Raw genomic sequence first — 16,811 nt, 5'->3', positions numbered from 1 at the left:
AAGCACCTGTAGGTGTTTTTTAAGAGTGCACTTGTGTATGTAAGGCTTATCCATAAGAAAAAATGCTGGTAAATGCTCCCCCAATAGCTGCAGTGCCGTGGTCGATCCCTGAGGCCATCAGCCCAGTTCTTCTTGAATATTCGGAGAACAAAATGTAAACATTGGGGAGACCGGACCTTCTCAGTCGCAGCTCCCTCTAGATCCGATCAGCCATAGTTTAAAGGGTTTCAGTTTGGGATTGCATGTTAGAAAATCAATGAACTTTCATTGGACGAAGAGATGTCACATGACTCTTTACAGATGAACTTTTGTCCTACCATGTTGAGGATGTTTTTATGTTGTAAACAAAAAGTCATATGAAAAAACATTTCCCGTGACACATGAACGCACCACTTTGGAAGAATTTGAGCTTATTGACATATTTATGTAATGTTTATTAATTGGACACAATCTCAGACTACTCACTGATTGATACCCTTGGGTAACTTTTTTTCATCAAATAACATTAATGATGAGAATAATACAGTATGCGGATCATAGATTACAAAAATTCTTTATTTGAACATGAGTCGGCAATTTACAACAATATCGTTTTACAGCAGGTAGCTAAACTGACCTGTACACTGCTGAAAATATTTGGCCCATAGTGACACAAAGTAAAGCATTAGTAATAATTACTGGCAGATTTTCAGGTTTGTTTTAATTTTTCTCAGTAGATTGTATTTTATGGGCAAATACTCTAAAAAAATAATCCTGTAGTGCTTTGGTTCTAGTAGTGTCGTACACGAAGCTGAAATAAAGCTGGTGTTAAAAATATGTAACACGGCATGCTGTCCAGAGGTTTAATGCACTTATTTTTTTTGTACTCTTCCCTTTTTCATGCTTATGCAACAAACAACCTGAGCGATTTTACCTGGGTGCACAAGTTTGAAATTATTGGGAATTTTCTCTGATCCACACAAGGTCAAAATGTTGCTTATGCTCATAAATGATTTGCCATCAACATCAGGCAGCCAGAAATGGAGGCACATCTTTTAGGTGGCTGGATTCGTCACACAGACTTTATAAGGACACTGGATGGTAGAATATCGTTTCTTTGCTGTATCTGCTTCAAAGCCAACTTTGTTCAGGATCACTGTCCTGCTGGAACACCCCAGTCCCCTCCAGGTTTCAACCACCTGGCTGTTGGTCTGAGGGGAAGTTTATTATACTGTGCATTTTGTGCAGTGCAGAAGTAACCCAGAGCATGATGCAGCTACCGCCATGCTTCACAGCTGGTGGTCTCAGGTTTCACTGAACTGAATCACTGAACAGCTTAGCACCAAAATACATTAAAGAGCTGTTGTTGCTGTATCAACTCTCCAGACCACTAAGCTCTTCTGGTTCTGGTCCACTCTGCAGACCCAGAACCAGACATGGAGAAGCAGCATGCAGCTTCTACGCTCCACAAATCTGGAACAAACATCCAGAAAACTGCAAATCAGCCGAAACACTGAGTTCCTTTAAATCAAGACTGAACACCCGCCTGTTTAGAGTCTCTTACCACCCAAAATAACAGGACCATTGACCAACATAGTCGATGTGTATCTATGTTGTTTTCATTTGATATAATATAATATTTGTTACTGTGACTGTTTTGATGTGTTCATGATGTTTTAATGATGTAAAGCAATTTGAGCCACCTTGTTGCTGAAGGGTGCTATGCAAATAAAGTTGACTATGTTTGACAACCTCGCCTGATGCTCAACACACATCAAAGCTGGTCATGAAATCAATAGATCGGGCTTATATGAACAATCTTACATGATATTTACCTTATATTTATTTAAATCCTGACCTCCACTAAGGGTGTAATGATACATCGATCCACATCGATAACAATTAAACAATTGAAAGAGCAATGGTACAATCACATGGATGCAAAATGAAAATATCGAACCGTATAATTTTTAAGATAATTTTTTTTAAATGCAGGCATGAGACTATAATGAATAGGTAATCTATTATTATCAATATTAATATTTTAAAATTAGAAGCATGCTGTTTTTGATTTCAATGCCTCATACATGTAACAGCTTTGAAAATTGTCTAATCATTAATCATGAGCTGATATCAATGTAAATAATAGTAGGCCAGATGATATCGCACCATATTGATCACATCGATTGGAAATCATGACAGACTTTGTGATATCGGAGAATATCGTATCATCATCCAAACAAATCAAGAAAGCATCGTATCATGACCTCCACCTCATTGAATAGTTGACTAGGCTTATAAAACAGGTGTATGTCAGGAAACCAATTAACAGAAGCTTGGTGTTTAAGGTACAACTTAATGCATTTGTAGCCTAATATCAGTGGGGATGTATCTGAATTGCTTAGCCTTGTAGGCATAACTGTGACCTGGTGTGGATTTGGTCAAGTCCACAATACATTCAAATATGTGCACCTAAATTTTGTTTTCTAAAACTATTAAAAAAAATTTGCTTTAGAACTATTTGACAGAAGAATGGTCCAAATGCATCATTAGGAGCCTCATGCCTCAATGAGGCTCCTAATGATGCCCACGATGAGTGTATGGGACAGGAAATGTAACAGCAGCTATGTGTGTAGGAAAGAGAAATATGTTTTGTTAGAACTAAAATTACTTAGTTCTTCTCTTGGTGCCAAATAAAAACACCATACAACATGCCGAATAACAAAAAGAAAAGCATTTATAGATATGTATATTCAATATCTGGGGACGAGATTACGCTATAAGAACAGTGTGAGACATTTGAGGTTTTAGTAAACTAAACTTAATCATTAATAATGCCACTTTGCTGAAATTGATTAATTCTCATGTCAACACCTGATAAAGGGCAACACTCCAGAGGTACAAAAGCTTTGCTATTTAAATCTATGAACACATTGAAAGGAGATTTCAGTGCATTTCAGGATTAAACTGCCTTACTCAGAGGTATATGTACATAATACAGTGAAAATTCTGTTAAATAATAATGAGCACATAAATGCTCAACTCGTCTATAACATGACTATAAAGTAGAAATAAATACATTTATTTACTCTGTCTAATGTCTAATATGAATACTATCTTTTCATCCAGCATATAGAAGTTGTGCAAGAGGAACGGTTATTCCATACAGCAATGCTCCTCTTCACAAAGCAGGAGGTACCAATACAATAAGCTTTATATAGAGATCAGGCTAACTTCTGGAAGCTTAGCTGCTCTGGCCAGAGGAGAAAATTAGTCTGAAACGTCATTCTTGTCGATTTTGCATCAGATGTTTTGTTTCCGATTTTAGAAATCTAGCTCTAGACTCTCTGAATGCATTCTTGAGCTTAGACTTTAGGAAAGATGACGTTATGGGAACACCTGCAGGCATTACCGCGAGGTAGAGGATGCAACCAGCGAAGTGTGAAAGGAGAGAAGGCTTTGGATGGCTGAATACTGAGGCGGGAACTCTGTTGGAAAGGAGACTGAGGATCACACGGCAGGGAGCCAGGAGCTAAAGGGATGGGTAGAGGAAGGCAGAGTTGTAGTCTGGAGGAGGAGAGCAGCTCTCGTCGGACTCCCAGTCAGCGGGCAGGATGGAGGGCTCGTTTTCACAGAGACCGGAGCCGTTGCTGCACAGAAAGGCCGCCTGGTTGCCTCTGCACTTAGAAAACATGGAGAACCTGAAGACAATGAAATACACACACGCTGATAGCTTAATAACTGGTTATGCGCCACTGTTTTGCAAGTATGCATTTTATTTTGTCTGCTTAGTTTAAATTTCTTGAGCTACACAAGTGTGATTTCTAGAATTTCTTTACATTTTGTCCAGTTACAATACGATACGATGCACTTTATTGATCCCAGAATTTTGGAAATTATTGAAATCAAAGACAAAGATTGACTAGTTTTATTGAATTTCTTCATGATATACCAACACAAGATAGGGGAAAAAGTGATTCATGACTTTGTAGATTTTTGTCAAATACAAAACTGAAAGGTTTGGTATTCATTTTTATTCAGTACTTGGTTCTGTTCTAACTAGTGTTGCACCGATAGCGATACCAGTATCGGATGGGGCCCCGATCCAGCACTAAAATGGTGGTATCGGTATCGGCGAGTACCAACAAATAGGGCACCAATACCATTTTGATGTTTGTACATCACTTGAACGCAGCCTTCTCTCTCCCCACTAGCATTATACATGTTGTATAAGTTCATGAAAGTTGCACTATTTTAGCATTTGAGAGCCAAAACTCAGGGTTTAAAAGAGATTATTCAATTATTAATGTAATTTTACTGTCTTAATGTTGCACTACTAATATACATGTTATAATTTCACCAATGTTGCACTATTTTGGCCTTTGGGAGCCAAAAGTTTATTCAACTATTGTCACCCATTCCAGGTAGGCAATAAAAAGTTCTACTACCCTAAGTAGTATGCAGTTCTTCATATATACACACACACATCAATTTCAGACAGATGGTATCGGTATGGGCCAATACTGCACAGCCAGGTATCGGGTATCGTATCGGGACCAAAAAATGGCATCGGTGCAACACTACAGTACTTTGTAGAATCACTTGCATAAACCACTGTCTCTACCGGCTGTGCACATCTAGTGACAATCTTCCATTTCTGCCAAACTCTACTCGTTCAATTTAGCTGTAAACTTTGACTAGGCCATTTTAAAACACATTTAGCTCCATCTATCTTCCGATTAACGTTGACCAGCTTCTTTCTGGTGTTGATTGTTCACTAATGTTCTCCAACTAACATCAAGGCTTTCATTGAAAAACTGTACACACACTTGAGATTAAATTACACACAGTTACTATGAGTGACTTCTGAAGGGAAGTGGCTGCAGAGGATTTTATTTGGGGGTATCAGATTAAAAGGGGCTGACAAAATGTGAAAAACTCTAAGATGAGTGAATACTTCTGCGGTTACAGATGGGAAGTGCACCTGCTGACTTTCTTGTTCTTGGTGTTACTCTGCATCATTTGCTTCAGCTCCTCTGAAGGAAGGACCATCCCGCTGTCGCTCTGCTCTTCCTAAAACCAAAAGAGATTCAGACGTGCAACTTATCGGACCGGTTGCTGTGTCTTAAGGAAAGCTCGTGAGCAGATGTGAAAGTGTTGTCTCACATCACGGCTGTCTTGCTCCTCACAGGGTAATTCCTCAAAAGTCTGAAGTGTGGCCATACCCCTCATGTAGCTGGATGGAAGAGGTTCAAAGTTAAAACAGGGGTTGAAATCTCTTCTGCTTTCCCCACATTGCTGTCTTTCACATCCACCTCCTTCGCCTAACTTCCTTTTTTAGACTTTTTATCTTCAATATAATTTCTGTTATCTCTATAAATGCAATATTCTAGGCAGAAGCACGACGCCTCACCTCAGGTTTGTGACTGCAAATGGGTTGTCCTTAAAGGCCTCACAGCGATCTCCATTCATAAAAGCTCCCAGAGGAATGTAGTCCTTCCCATCCTGCTGGAGAAAGAGACGTCGGTCAAACCTTAGAAATGGTTGTCCGTTTTCAGCAGCAACAAATAAAAAGGCTAAGAACGTTTCATGTTTGACCTCCTGGACTCTGGCCTGTAGCAGGTCTCCCAATATCTCCACCAGGCTGGTGAAGGTGGGTCGCTCTGAAGGGTTTGCCTCCCAGCACGCCAACATCGTGCTGTAACTACACACAAAAACACACTTTTCCTTAAGAACAGCAGGAGCAAGAACAATTTTAAAAGTGCACGCCCTATAACAGATCAAATCCTGTGAAAAACTATAGGAGTCTTAAAAAGGTGAAGCGAGGTTCTGTTGAAAAGTCCTAAGCAGTTAATGAAATACGAGTCACAGTCTCTTCATTCAGTGTAAACCCACGTTAGCGTCTCCTGAAGACTGAAGCTAACAGCTAGCACAAGAGGGGCCTCTACTGTCTTAAAAACACCACCATCCTAAAACTGTCAAAGTAATTTATGTTAATGTTGTTTTTTGAATCTTTACGTTGCTCTCACATTTTTGCTGGCCAATTAATTTAGAGAAAGCTGACGGTTATTCGCTCAGAAAACGATGAGCCACCTGTTAAAACGGTTTGAGAACATGAAGCATCTGTTCTGAGCTAACAGCTAACAGAAACGTAAGGCAAGACAGAAATCCATATAATAGCGTTCACTTAAAACACTACAATATTTTTTCCTGTTACTTTTATGATATATCAGTTACTCTGCTGGAAATGCCTTAAATGTCACATTCTCGGTGCAAGTTTTACACAAAAAGATTATCAGTGGCGCACTACCTCCAACCTTTTTTTTTTGTTGAGTAAACAACTGGTCAGTGCTATCCTGATGACTGTTCATAGATAGTTCCCCTTTTGGGCTAGCTGTTTAGCTTCAGTCTCCCGGTCTGAATAATCTTAATTGTGTCTAAATGAGGACACCATTCAAACTACTAATCATCAAATCATCATTCACACAATAAAGTTTTGAGGTCATCATAACGAAAAACACCATAACAGCATATATCAATTTAAAAATGTTTAAGCAATATTTATTTTCCCCATGTGCTTTGTATTTTATGGAGACTTTGTTTACGGTCTTTAGTAATGCCCCCCCCCCCCCCCCCTCCAAAAAAAGATCAAAATCCAGCTGTGAGCTATAAGTCATTGGTGTGATTTTGAAACTGGGACCCAGTGTTAAGAGGCAGCAACAATAAAAGCGTCTGGTTTTGTATATAAGGGCAAATGTCAAAGCCTAAAAACAAACACTTGTCTGAGAGCTGTGGCTAAATTCTGTGGCTGGGTTTATTTCAGGTTTATGAAGTTATGAGCTCCAGCTGTTGTTCAGCCATCTGGTTAACAGATGACCGCTCGTTGGTTTTTGAATGTTTAGCTGAGTTCCTCCCACACATAGATTACTATTTAGTCATCTGGTGTGATTGTTAACTCAAAATTCTAGATTAACTTTAACTCAGTACCAGTTTCATATGTGATCATTGAGAAATAATTAGGGATTTATTTTTTTCCCCAAACCATGAAGTGAATAAATATAGTTAAATTAGAGATCTACATATGTCTAATCCTCCTTTCTTATCTAAATATCGGGCTGTTTTTTTTTTCCTGTTTTTTTTTCTGAATTTATGCTGAAAATAACATCCAATTATGTTTATTTCAGCAATTGTAAACTCCATCTAACCATAGATGTGTAGAATCCACAGGAATGTCTAATTGCTTGAAGAATCTAATTATTAATGTAGGGATTATTTAAGTAGTTTGCAATTGCTGAAGTTACATTCCTCCCGGGTCCCCAGAGACTGAAATTCTTGAGAAAGTAGTTCCTAATCAAGTATGTGAACATTTACAGAGTAATGAGCAGTCTGAATAGTTTCAGTCAGGCTTCAGAGCTCATCATAGCCTTAGTGAAAGTCACTAATGATATTCTCATGTCCTCAGATAACGGACTTGTGTCAGTACTTGTCCTGTTAGATCTCAGTGCTGCATGTAAAACAGTTGTTCACAATGTTCTTTTAGAAATGGTTGAACGTGCTGTGGGGATTAAGGGGAAAACATTAGGTGGGTTTAGATCTTATCTATCTGACAGATTACAGTTTGTCAATTTGGTAAAATTATCAGATAATATTGGATACATTTAAACTGTTCTGCTGATCATACTCAGCTGTATTTGTAGCTGAATCCTCTTAGTTATGTACTACAGGAAAGTCTTGAAGACATAAAAACTTGGATGACTAATAAGCTTCTTACACAAGTACAAGGTGTTGAATTTGTGCTCAAAATAACATGATTAAAACCAATTACATTTTACTCCAGCAATTACAAACTCCATTTAAACATTAGACATGTGTGAATTCTAACAAAATGTCAAATTATTTTAAAAATATATTAATATAATGACTATTTAAATAGTTTGTAATTGCTGAAAAGTTGTGTTTCTTTCCAGGTACTGGGTGCTGTTTCAACCCTGGTGCTCAAGAGGTTGTTAATTAAGACAACACAGAAGTTGTCATCTTTGTATCAGAGTCTTTGAAAAAGAAATTTCTTGGTCAGTCACTTTATCTGGATGGCATTAAATTGGCATTTAGTAATACATTAAAATCCTTGGTGTCATTTTTGACCAGAACATGTCATTAAATCCCATATAAAACAGGTTTCCAGGGTTTTCTTTTTTCACCTCCAAAAATTGCCAAAATTAGAAATATTCTGTTCAGGAGTGATGCTGAAATACTAGTCTATGCATTTATTTGTAATACCTGGACAAAGAGCTGCTATTGTAATACTTTACTATCAAGAAGTCCACAACATGCAGTTCAAAGCCTCCAGCTGATTCAAAACACTGCAGCAAGAGTTCTGACTAAAATTAATAAGAGAGATCATATTTCCCGTATTTTAGCTTCCCTTCAGTGGTTTCCTGTTAAATCAAGAATAGAGTTTAAAATTATCCTTCTCACAAATAAAGCTCTTAATAATCAAGCTCCATCATACATCCGTTTACACTCATCCTGGTTCTGCTGGACGTTTCTTCCTGTTAAAGGGCAGTTTTCTACTCCGCTGTCGTTACATGCATGCATACATACAGGTATGAGGGATTGCTGCAAAGTCAATGACACAATGCAGACGACTGTCCACTGTGGCTACATGTTCAACCAGGAGTGATGCAATCTGCTTAGTTTCCTTAGATGGAAAACTTTTTAACTAATCTGTCTGTGTGATTTGATTGAACTGACTTTGTAAAGAGCCTTGTTGTGAATTGGTGCTAGGTAAATAAAACTGAATTGAACTGATGTTGCTCTCCTCGTTCTCTTTTGGTTCTTTTGCCGCTAAATTCTGAATACAATCATATCATCGGATGACATACAGTGGCTCACAAAAGTGTACATATCCCTGTTGAAATGTCAGTTTTTTTTGGAGGTAAAAAAATACATGATTCATTTCCTGGCTTTTAACACCTTCAATATGAACAATTCAATGGTAAAACAAATGGATGTGTTAGCTGATAAAATAAGAAAAATAGAAATGCTGCAATTCCCTGGATGCATAAGTGTTCACACTTCTAAACTAATATTTAGTTGTAGAATTTTTTTTATCTTATTAATATACCATCATCTAACCTCAATCCGATCTGCCTGAAACAAAGTGCAGCTTTCCTAGGAGGCTTTTACCGACAGTTACTCCATCATTTAGCCACAGCTGTGGTTGGGTGTGGTGTGGGATAGGTGATTTTGAAAAAAAATATCATCAGGGTCTATTTTTCTAAATCGACGAAAAGCAGCCCTTTTAATCAAGAATGTAAAAAAAAAAATGGATGTTATGGTATGTGATTTAAAAAATGTAATTAAAACATTTATAATAATTCAAATCTTCCCCCCAAAATATAGCTGTGATTCTCTGATCATTTTGTCTCCTTTGCACCAGAATGATGGTTCATATTTATATAAAAAAAATAGAAAAAGCCACCAACATTTCAGGGGTGCTGTATTCTGGCGCGCGCATCCTCGTTCCGCTCTTCAGCCGGTGACAAAACTCCTCATCAATGTGAAGACCGGGGTATGGAGAGGCTCCTGTTGTACAAAAAACACACACATCGACAAACAACACTTTTTAAAGTCCTGATTAAAACACAACAGGAAGAGTTGTGACTTGGTGTCTTACCTAGAGAGAAGATCTCCCACAGCAGTATCCCGTAGGACCACACGTCACTCTGGGTGGTGAAAACCTTGTCAAAGATTGACTCAGGAGACATCCACTTCAGAGGGAGACGAGCCTGTGAGCCAATCAGAGCACAAAAAAAAAAACATTCCTAACTTTAGCAAATTTATCAATGTTAACCTCTAAAGTTAATTTAGAGGTTAACATTCATTTTAGCATAAACTTTGCCTAATTTAAAGCTAGAAAAGTAGAAGGTTTAGTATTTTTAAAATGAAGTGCTACAAAGTAGTTATATTTAATATTTTCCTCACAATGGATAACTAGACGTCTTGATGCTGTATAAACTAAGATTAGAGTTTCCCGGTGAGTAAAAATAATTGCTATTCCGAGTGAGTCTAAGACCAAGGCAAATTTCTGTGTCTTAAAACAGCTCCAATCTCAAAAATGTCATTGCAGATTTAAATCAGTCATGTCTGCATTGGGAGGTTATTTATAGAGAAGACAATTATTAAGCAACTTCCTAGGATGAAAAGTCAGTTTAAAACTCAAAAAATAGCAATTGCTCAAAGCCCCAGTGTGTAAGATTTTCACACTGGTACGCCATCTAGTATTGTGCTAAATGAATTACAAACGACCTCACCGTTAAGTGCGCAATAACTACTATGGAAGCCGCGGAGTATCAAAAACCTCTGCATCTCCACTTCACCTGGTAATAATAGCTGCGCTGATATAGACACTCATTTTCTGCCAGTTATTTCTTCTTTTTCTTTTCTTGGTTACTTTCTCTTATCTCTCACTGGACAAAGCATATGGATGGTCCTCCATGTCAACAGAAAATGGCAAATAAAATAATCTACGGTCGTCTTTGCTTGTTTATACTCCGCCGACAGCACTTCCCCATATAGAGGACAGATAGGGAAAACGTATATATACGTATAAACTGTGTAGCTATATGTAGCTGACAGTTTGTCTCCTTTCAGCTACTGAAATCAGAAATAGCGACGCAACATGGCGCTACTCAGTGGGCGCATTGACAGCTATGTATTTCTAAACTACTAATTCTACGCTATGAGACGTTTTCGTTTCTGATGTGAGGTTATTAGACTTTGCTAGAATATGCATTTATAAACCCAATACTTGAGTTTTACTGATTAAAAGCCAAATTAGTTACGCACTGTCCCTTTGAAAGAAAAAAATTTTTTTAATCACTAGTTACTTTTATACTACATAATTACTTTGAATGGAATAAATTCAAATGTCCAGTTTTCCATAAATATGTCATGCAGGAAGATTAGTGTTGCAGCACCTCCGGTGTGTAAAAAACAAAACAAAAATATTATGCAGTTTAATTTCCTTCGTTGTTACGCTGCCTTAGTGTTGTATGAAGCAGTCATTTTGACTGTAGTTGTTTTCCGTTCTTAGTACTTGTTTCACACAGGAAGGTCTTTGTTGGTGCACTACCTTCAATCATCATTTCCTGTGTGAAATTGTCTTCGAACGCTGGAGATAGGCACCTGCAATCCCCGGGACCCCATGAGGGATTAAGCGGGTCAGAAGATGGATGGATGGATAGAAATTGTCTTCGCTGTAACTCCCCAGTGCAAACATGACAATGATTTAAAGGGTATAAATCAGGTTTGTATAAACCTATTTTTGAGACAGGAGTTGTTTTAAGGCCTGAGAAGTCCAGTTTGGTCTGTTAGCTTCAGCCTCTGGGACCAACTAATCTGGATTTAAATGGAGACATGAGGACAGCTGTCCACTGCTGGTAAGATATTGACGGTTTTAATGTTCAGCTTATGATTCACAGAGACCTGCATGAACACCTACTTGTTATTTAAAGTTTTAATTATAATGTAATTTTCAATTTGTATTATCAGTAAAATGATGTTGGGTTAGTAATAAGGAACATTACTTATATTTGGCCTTTTTCTAGTAAAAACATATGTGGGTGAGTTTTAACCAATAACTTCTCAAATTTTGCAATATCGAATAATGTTCAGTTAGTAAAGCAATATTTTTGGTAGGCTTTCTCTAATTAAAACAAGAGGTATACAATAAGTCAAAAAGTCTGTTGGGCCATAAAACAAACAAAAACAAAACAAACATTTAGAATAGACTAAGTTTGAAAGTAACAATCCGGATTTAACTATAATGTAAAGATGTGGGCATTACAAGGCTTAACAGAACCTCACCTCAAATGCTTGACTAATCCTTTTACTCACTGAAGCCAGACACCTACCATACATATACTGTCAAAATAATTCAGATTTTTTTAGGATCTGACTTTTTTTTTTTTTGGGGGTGATTCTCTCAATAAAACCAACCAACATCCTTTGTAATATCACCTTGTTTTCGGTGATATTTTCATATCACAACTAATAGATAAGGCTTTTGATAAATTTGCATTTTGTATGCCTTATGGAAACAAATGACAAGCTTAAACAGCGCTTATTGCTTTTAAAAACTACATAAGTTGCACCCCAACCCTGTCGCTGCGTTTTAGGTAGCTGCTATGAATGCTTTAAAATTTAAACATTGCTGCATGAGAGAAAATGAAAGCAAGTCAAGTCTCATTTTGTGACAACAGAACAGAGAAGAAGGTGTAAAACGAAACTGTTCCTCTACTCACATCTCCTTTCCTGACGTAGTCTGGGTCCCTGTAGATGTCCCTGGCCAAGCCGAAATCACAGATTTTCACCACCTTATTGTCAGTCAGCAAGATGTTCCTTGCAGCCAGATCTCTGTGGATACACTGATGCAGGCATACAGAAAAGCACAATTAATAAACAGACATCAGATCATCTCTTTCAGCAAAAATGTTGAAATAATCAGAGGGATATCTTTTTTCCCAAAATCAGAAGATTTTTTGTGAAGGACAATTTGTGAAAGCCCAAAGGATACTTTATAGCCTTTTATCAGCCGATAGGTCACCTCACAACATTTGAGTTACCTGGAGGCACACCTGTGGCTGTATTTTAAACGTGCATAGCCATGTTATTTGACTTTTTTTTAAAATGCATATGTCAGTAGCGCACTGTGCTTGCATACAAAGTTGTATAAAAGATTATCACGTCCTGCTGGCGTATTAGTTGTTATTTTGGTGTTTTATGCTTTGCTTACTCAATTTGTTAGTGTTAGCCTTTCGTGTTTATTTACGATTTTACCAGAAGTACGACACTGTGCGTGCGCAGCAGGAGTTAAAGCAAGAAGCAGCTTTATTAGCATCTCCCAGTGAAAATAATGAAGAAAGGTCCAAGATCCAGTGAAAAAGGTGCAAAATATATGATTCCAAGACGGAAAAGCCTGGAATGTCACTGGGAATACAGTATGAGCGTCGGTGTTCACTGAGGCGGACGCTAAACCTGCCGAGGCTTAGATGTGACGCAGAGTTGATTGACGTAAATGTTCTTTATTAAGGCTCTTAAAGTTGCTGTAGATCAGTGTATTTAAATAAAAATGGTTAGTCTTCGATCACGGCGAGCTGCCGCTTTACTGCGAGACATTGCAGAGGGTCAGTCTGGCAAAATTTAATAATGTTTTATTAATTAAGCAAACCGGCATTATGATAGTTCTGTGATACTGCCACTAGATGTCACCACGTCTGTTTATATTTGCTAATCGCGCCTGAGAGCGAATTATCTTTCAGCTCAAAAAGGACCATCAAAACATTATCAAGATGGAGGCTTGATGAATATAGCCTTATTTCATCATGATCAAATGTTTTTTGGTCTTTTTTTTAATAAGCATATTACGTGGCTATACACCTTTAAGGCAACAACGTATGCACACCCCCTTCTTGTGTGGCATCACTCCTTGGGTACAATTCCCACATACCTGAAGGGCAACGCTCATCTGTCCAAATTATTTTATACACGCGTTATAAACACTATGGCAATGTCCAACCATCTTAACCAACCAGGAGGGAGACAGGATTAAAGGGTTTTGGTAAATAACCAATGTGTATATAAATCCCAGAATGAAAAAAACACCTGCAATTATTAAAGCAGCGTGTCAAGAAATCAGCCAGGAACTTAAAGGTTTAGCACAGATGGATCTTACAAACGGGCAATAAACCAAAGCACGGCACAAACTGATGACAGCGAGGACAACAAAGTCAATATTTTTGAAGGAACTTGTGAGCCCTGTGAGCTGGGCTGTGCACAAACTGGGGTCAGTTACACCATTTCTGGGTAGTATGGACCAATACTTGTTGAAAACTTGTTGAAAGAAACCCCAAACACTTGAACCAAGTCATGCAGTTTAAAAGGAAGTTCTGCCAAATAATAAAGAAAAGTATTTAAACCTCTGAATTCGAAGATATGCTATTAACAATAATCATCTCTGTTGTTATTGCGATGAAATGTGTCCTGTGCAGATAAGCCATTCCCCCCAGAGTGGCAGTCTGTGTGATTCTGACCCACTTCTGCTTTGCCTAGGCCACCGCTGCCCCCTGTTAAATGTCAGTGTTTGTGGACTAAGGGGTGTCTGTGCCGTATCAAACCTTGCGAGATGCCAGAAACTCCATTCCTCTCGCCACCTGAAAGCTGAAGGAAATGAGATCCTCCAGGAAAAGAGGGAAGGAGGATGACGACAGCAGTTTTGGATCTAGGAGAAAAAAAAACCAAGATGAGGGAAAAAAAACTGATAATGGATGATAGGAAAATGTCTGTGTAGTTGTGGTCCTACCAGGGCATTTGTCTTTTGTGTCACCAGACTCTGAAATGACGGCGGTCTGGCTGTTGGAGAGGATTGAGACAAAACCGGGCCCTGCAGCTGTTCCTCCTGCCTGCTGAAGCGGAGGAAACAAGTCTGTTCAAGGTTTTTTTTTATTTCCTATAGACTGAAACGTTTAAAGGCCACTCTGTTTTCATTGACCCTTCTGGATCACAAACACTCTTTTTTTTCAGGTCAAACAGAGAAGCTTTTCAATTATATGTAAACGTGTGAAGCAGTTAAGGAAGTCTATGTTCTGTTCCCCTGCTGATAACATTTTCATACCTCAAAAAATTGAAGAAGTTAGTTTTTTTTTCTAAGGGTAGGATTTTGCAATTACACACAAAAAGGGTTTTCTGGGTTCATCTCAAAACCACAAGAAGTAGCTGCTGAGCTGTTCACACAGGCGTGCATTAAGGGAGGCGCCTCACACGTACCAGAGAGAGCTGCTGCACTCACCCGGTAATGCACAAACACGTCTCGCTTGTTTTTGAGGAACGCAGAGAGGTTTCCGAAGCGACAGTACTCCACAATAACCATCAGCGGTCCTGTGCACAAAGCCAACAATCGTAACCTCAGTTAGAAGGTGCAAAGAGAAGCCGTGACCTGTGCACACAGACAGAAGCACGCATAAAGGTGCAGAGCTGGACGAGACAAGCCACCTCCTGGCTTGGTGCAGGCCCCCAGCAGGTTGACCACGTTCAGATGGTTTCCAATGTGATTGAGGATCTTCAGCTCAGTCATCAGGGCCTTGTGTTCACTGACGGTGGCGCCCTCTGGTGGATGAAAGGCAGTAACAGTAAAGCGAGGGACGGGGAACCTCTCAGTTTGATGTCATGGACATGTAGAAAACAGATGAGGGGTGCAACCTTTGAGCATCTTCACAGCCACGGTCCTGCAGCCGGTAGAGCTGTCGATGCCAAAGGCCGACGCCTGTACCACTTTACCAAAGGCCCCGCGGCCGAGAGGTTTCTCTGTTGAAAGGGAGATTGTGTGAGAGTCGGGAAGACACGGAAACAAGAGGTGTGTCAATTAATTACTCTTATTCACATCCATTCACAGATGGGAGGCGCTGATAGGGAGGGGGAACTCATCAGCTGTCCGTCCGACTCTGCATCCCTCCCTGATCACAGAGGGAGTTGATTGCTTCCAGTAAACACAAGTGAAATACCCGCAGGCTGCAGCTGATTAGCCCACCCCAGACTACACAGACGCAGAGTCTGATTAATGGAAAGGGAGTCACTCCCAATAATAACCAGATAAGAGCTATGAGAAAATCCTTGTATCAGTTCTGTGATCACAAACACCTCCCTCCTGTCCCCGCTCAGCTCCAAAGTTTGGTCCGATCTCACAGAAGGCCATTGCACAGCAAGAAATATGCATTTTTTTGATAGACTAAAGAAGCATACCCAATTTAAGACGCTCCCGAGGGAACTCCCATTGGTTGGGGTCATACTGCAGGCGCTCACACTGCTCCGCTACGGGCCCCTCTCCTGTATCCACTATGATTGATAAGTAGTCTGCTTTTTGGTTTGCAATATTCGGCTTTGGAGCAGAAAGAGAGAGAGAGAGAGAGAGAAAAAACACGCAGATGAGCAAAAATCACACACAAATTGAATTTTAAGACAAGGAAGAGTCTAGTGTAAACTTTCACGGCCTAATTTCCGGCTTTAGAGGTTTAAGATCATTGACCTACAAGCTACCGTCCAAATACGAGAAAGCATTAACACCCCTGACAATTTCGCCACATTTTGCAACAGAATTTAATTAATTATTTGACATTTTAAGGGATAGACCAACACAAAGTAGAAGGGAAATGTTGAATGGCCTTCAACGTTTATTACAAATAAAAAAAAAAATGAAAAGTGTGGCTTGCAAATGCATGTCAGCCCCCTTTTAAATCTACCTAAATAAACATAAAAAAATCCTCAGAAGTCACCCAATTAGTCAGCAGAGTGCACCCGTAGGTAATTTATTTTCAGTATAAATGCAGATATGTGAAGAATGTTTGTGAACAAACAAGGGACACAGCAGACGGACAAAGTTATAAAACAATATCCCGAGCTTCAGATTAGCACTCAATCCTTCCTGCGTCACCTAAAGTGGCACGTTGAGCAAGGAGGGTACCCTTAGGAGAAGCAGCCCAGAGTGACCTGGGAGGATCCGTGGAGAGGACAATTATAAAATAAACCTTTAAAGGCTGTGAAAGACTTGAGAGCAGGACAGAGTTTCATCTTCTAGCAGGACAACGACACTCAACATACAGAGATGCAACTGAATGGTTTAGTTCATGAGTCAGAGTGGCCTAGTCAAAGTCTTGAAATACATTAAAATGGACAATTTGTAGCAAGATCTGAAAATTGCCTTTCACAGAAGCTCCTAATCACAACCTTGAGTTATTTTACAAAGAATAATAGACTAAAATTTCAGTCTGCAGATGTGC

The 16,811-nt window shown here is 39.0% G+C and overlaps 1 protein-coding gene across 2 annotated transcripts in view; it reads right to left on the bottom strand.

Moving 5' to 3' along the window:
* Nucleotides 1-1,445: 1,445 nt before the first annotated feature.
* Nucleotides 1,446-16,811, bottom strand: part of flt1 (fms related receptor tyrosine kinase 1) — a 53,032-nt gene continuing 37,666 nt past the window's right edge. The window contains exons 17-30 of one of the 2 annotated variants that reach the window (XM_012857447.3): nt 15,778-15,913; nt 15,238-15,342; nt 15,031-15,144; nt 14,828-14,916; nt 14,342-14,444; nt 14,157-14,260; nt 12,285-12,407; nt 9,656-9,767; nt 9,465-9,564; nt 5,578-5,683; nt 5,393-5,484; nt 5,146-5,215; nt 4,964-5,052; nt 1,446-3,680 (exon numbers count right to left, since the gene is read on the bottom strand). In XM_012857447.3, the coding sequence (XP_012712901.2) occupies nt 3,512-3,680; nt 4,964-5,052; nt 5,146-5,215; nt 5,393-5,484; nt 5,578-5,683; nt 9,465-9,564; nt 9,656-9,767; nt 12,285-12,407; nt 14,157-14,260; nt 14,342-14,444; nt 14,828-14,916; nt 15,031-15,144; nt 15,238-15,342; nt 15,778-15,913 (1,512 nt within the window). In that variant the 3' untranslated portion in view covers nt 1,446-3,511. The remainder of the gene's footprint in view (nt 3,681-4,963; nt 5,053-5,145; nt 5,216-5,392; nt 5,485-5,577; nt 5,684-9,464; nt 9,565-9,655; nt 9,768-12,284; nt 12,408-14,156; nt 14,261-14,341; nt 14,445-14,827; nt 14,917-15,030; nt 15,145-15,237; nt 15,343-15,777; nt 15,914-16,811) is intronic. The other variant, XM_021313483.2, reaches the window with a different exon arrangement.

This window comes from Fundulus heteroclitus, chromosome 21 (genome assembly GCF_011125445.2).
Source record: "Fundulus heteroclitus isolate FHET01 chromosome 21, MU-UCD_Fhet_4.1, whole genome shotgun sequence".
Lineage (NCBI taxonomy): Eukaryota > Metazoa > Chordata > Actinopteri > Cyprinodontiformes > Fundulidae > Fundulus > Fundulus heteroclitus.
The sequence above is the reverse complement of the archived record's forward strand: the minus strand, read 5'-3'. Positions and strand labels throughout refer to the sequence as shown.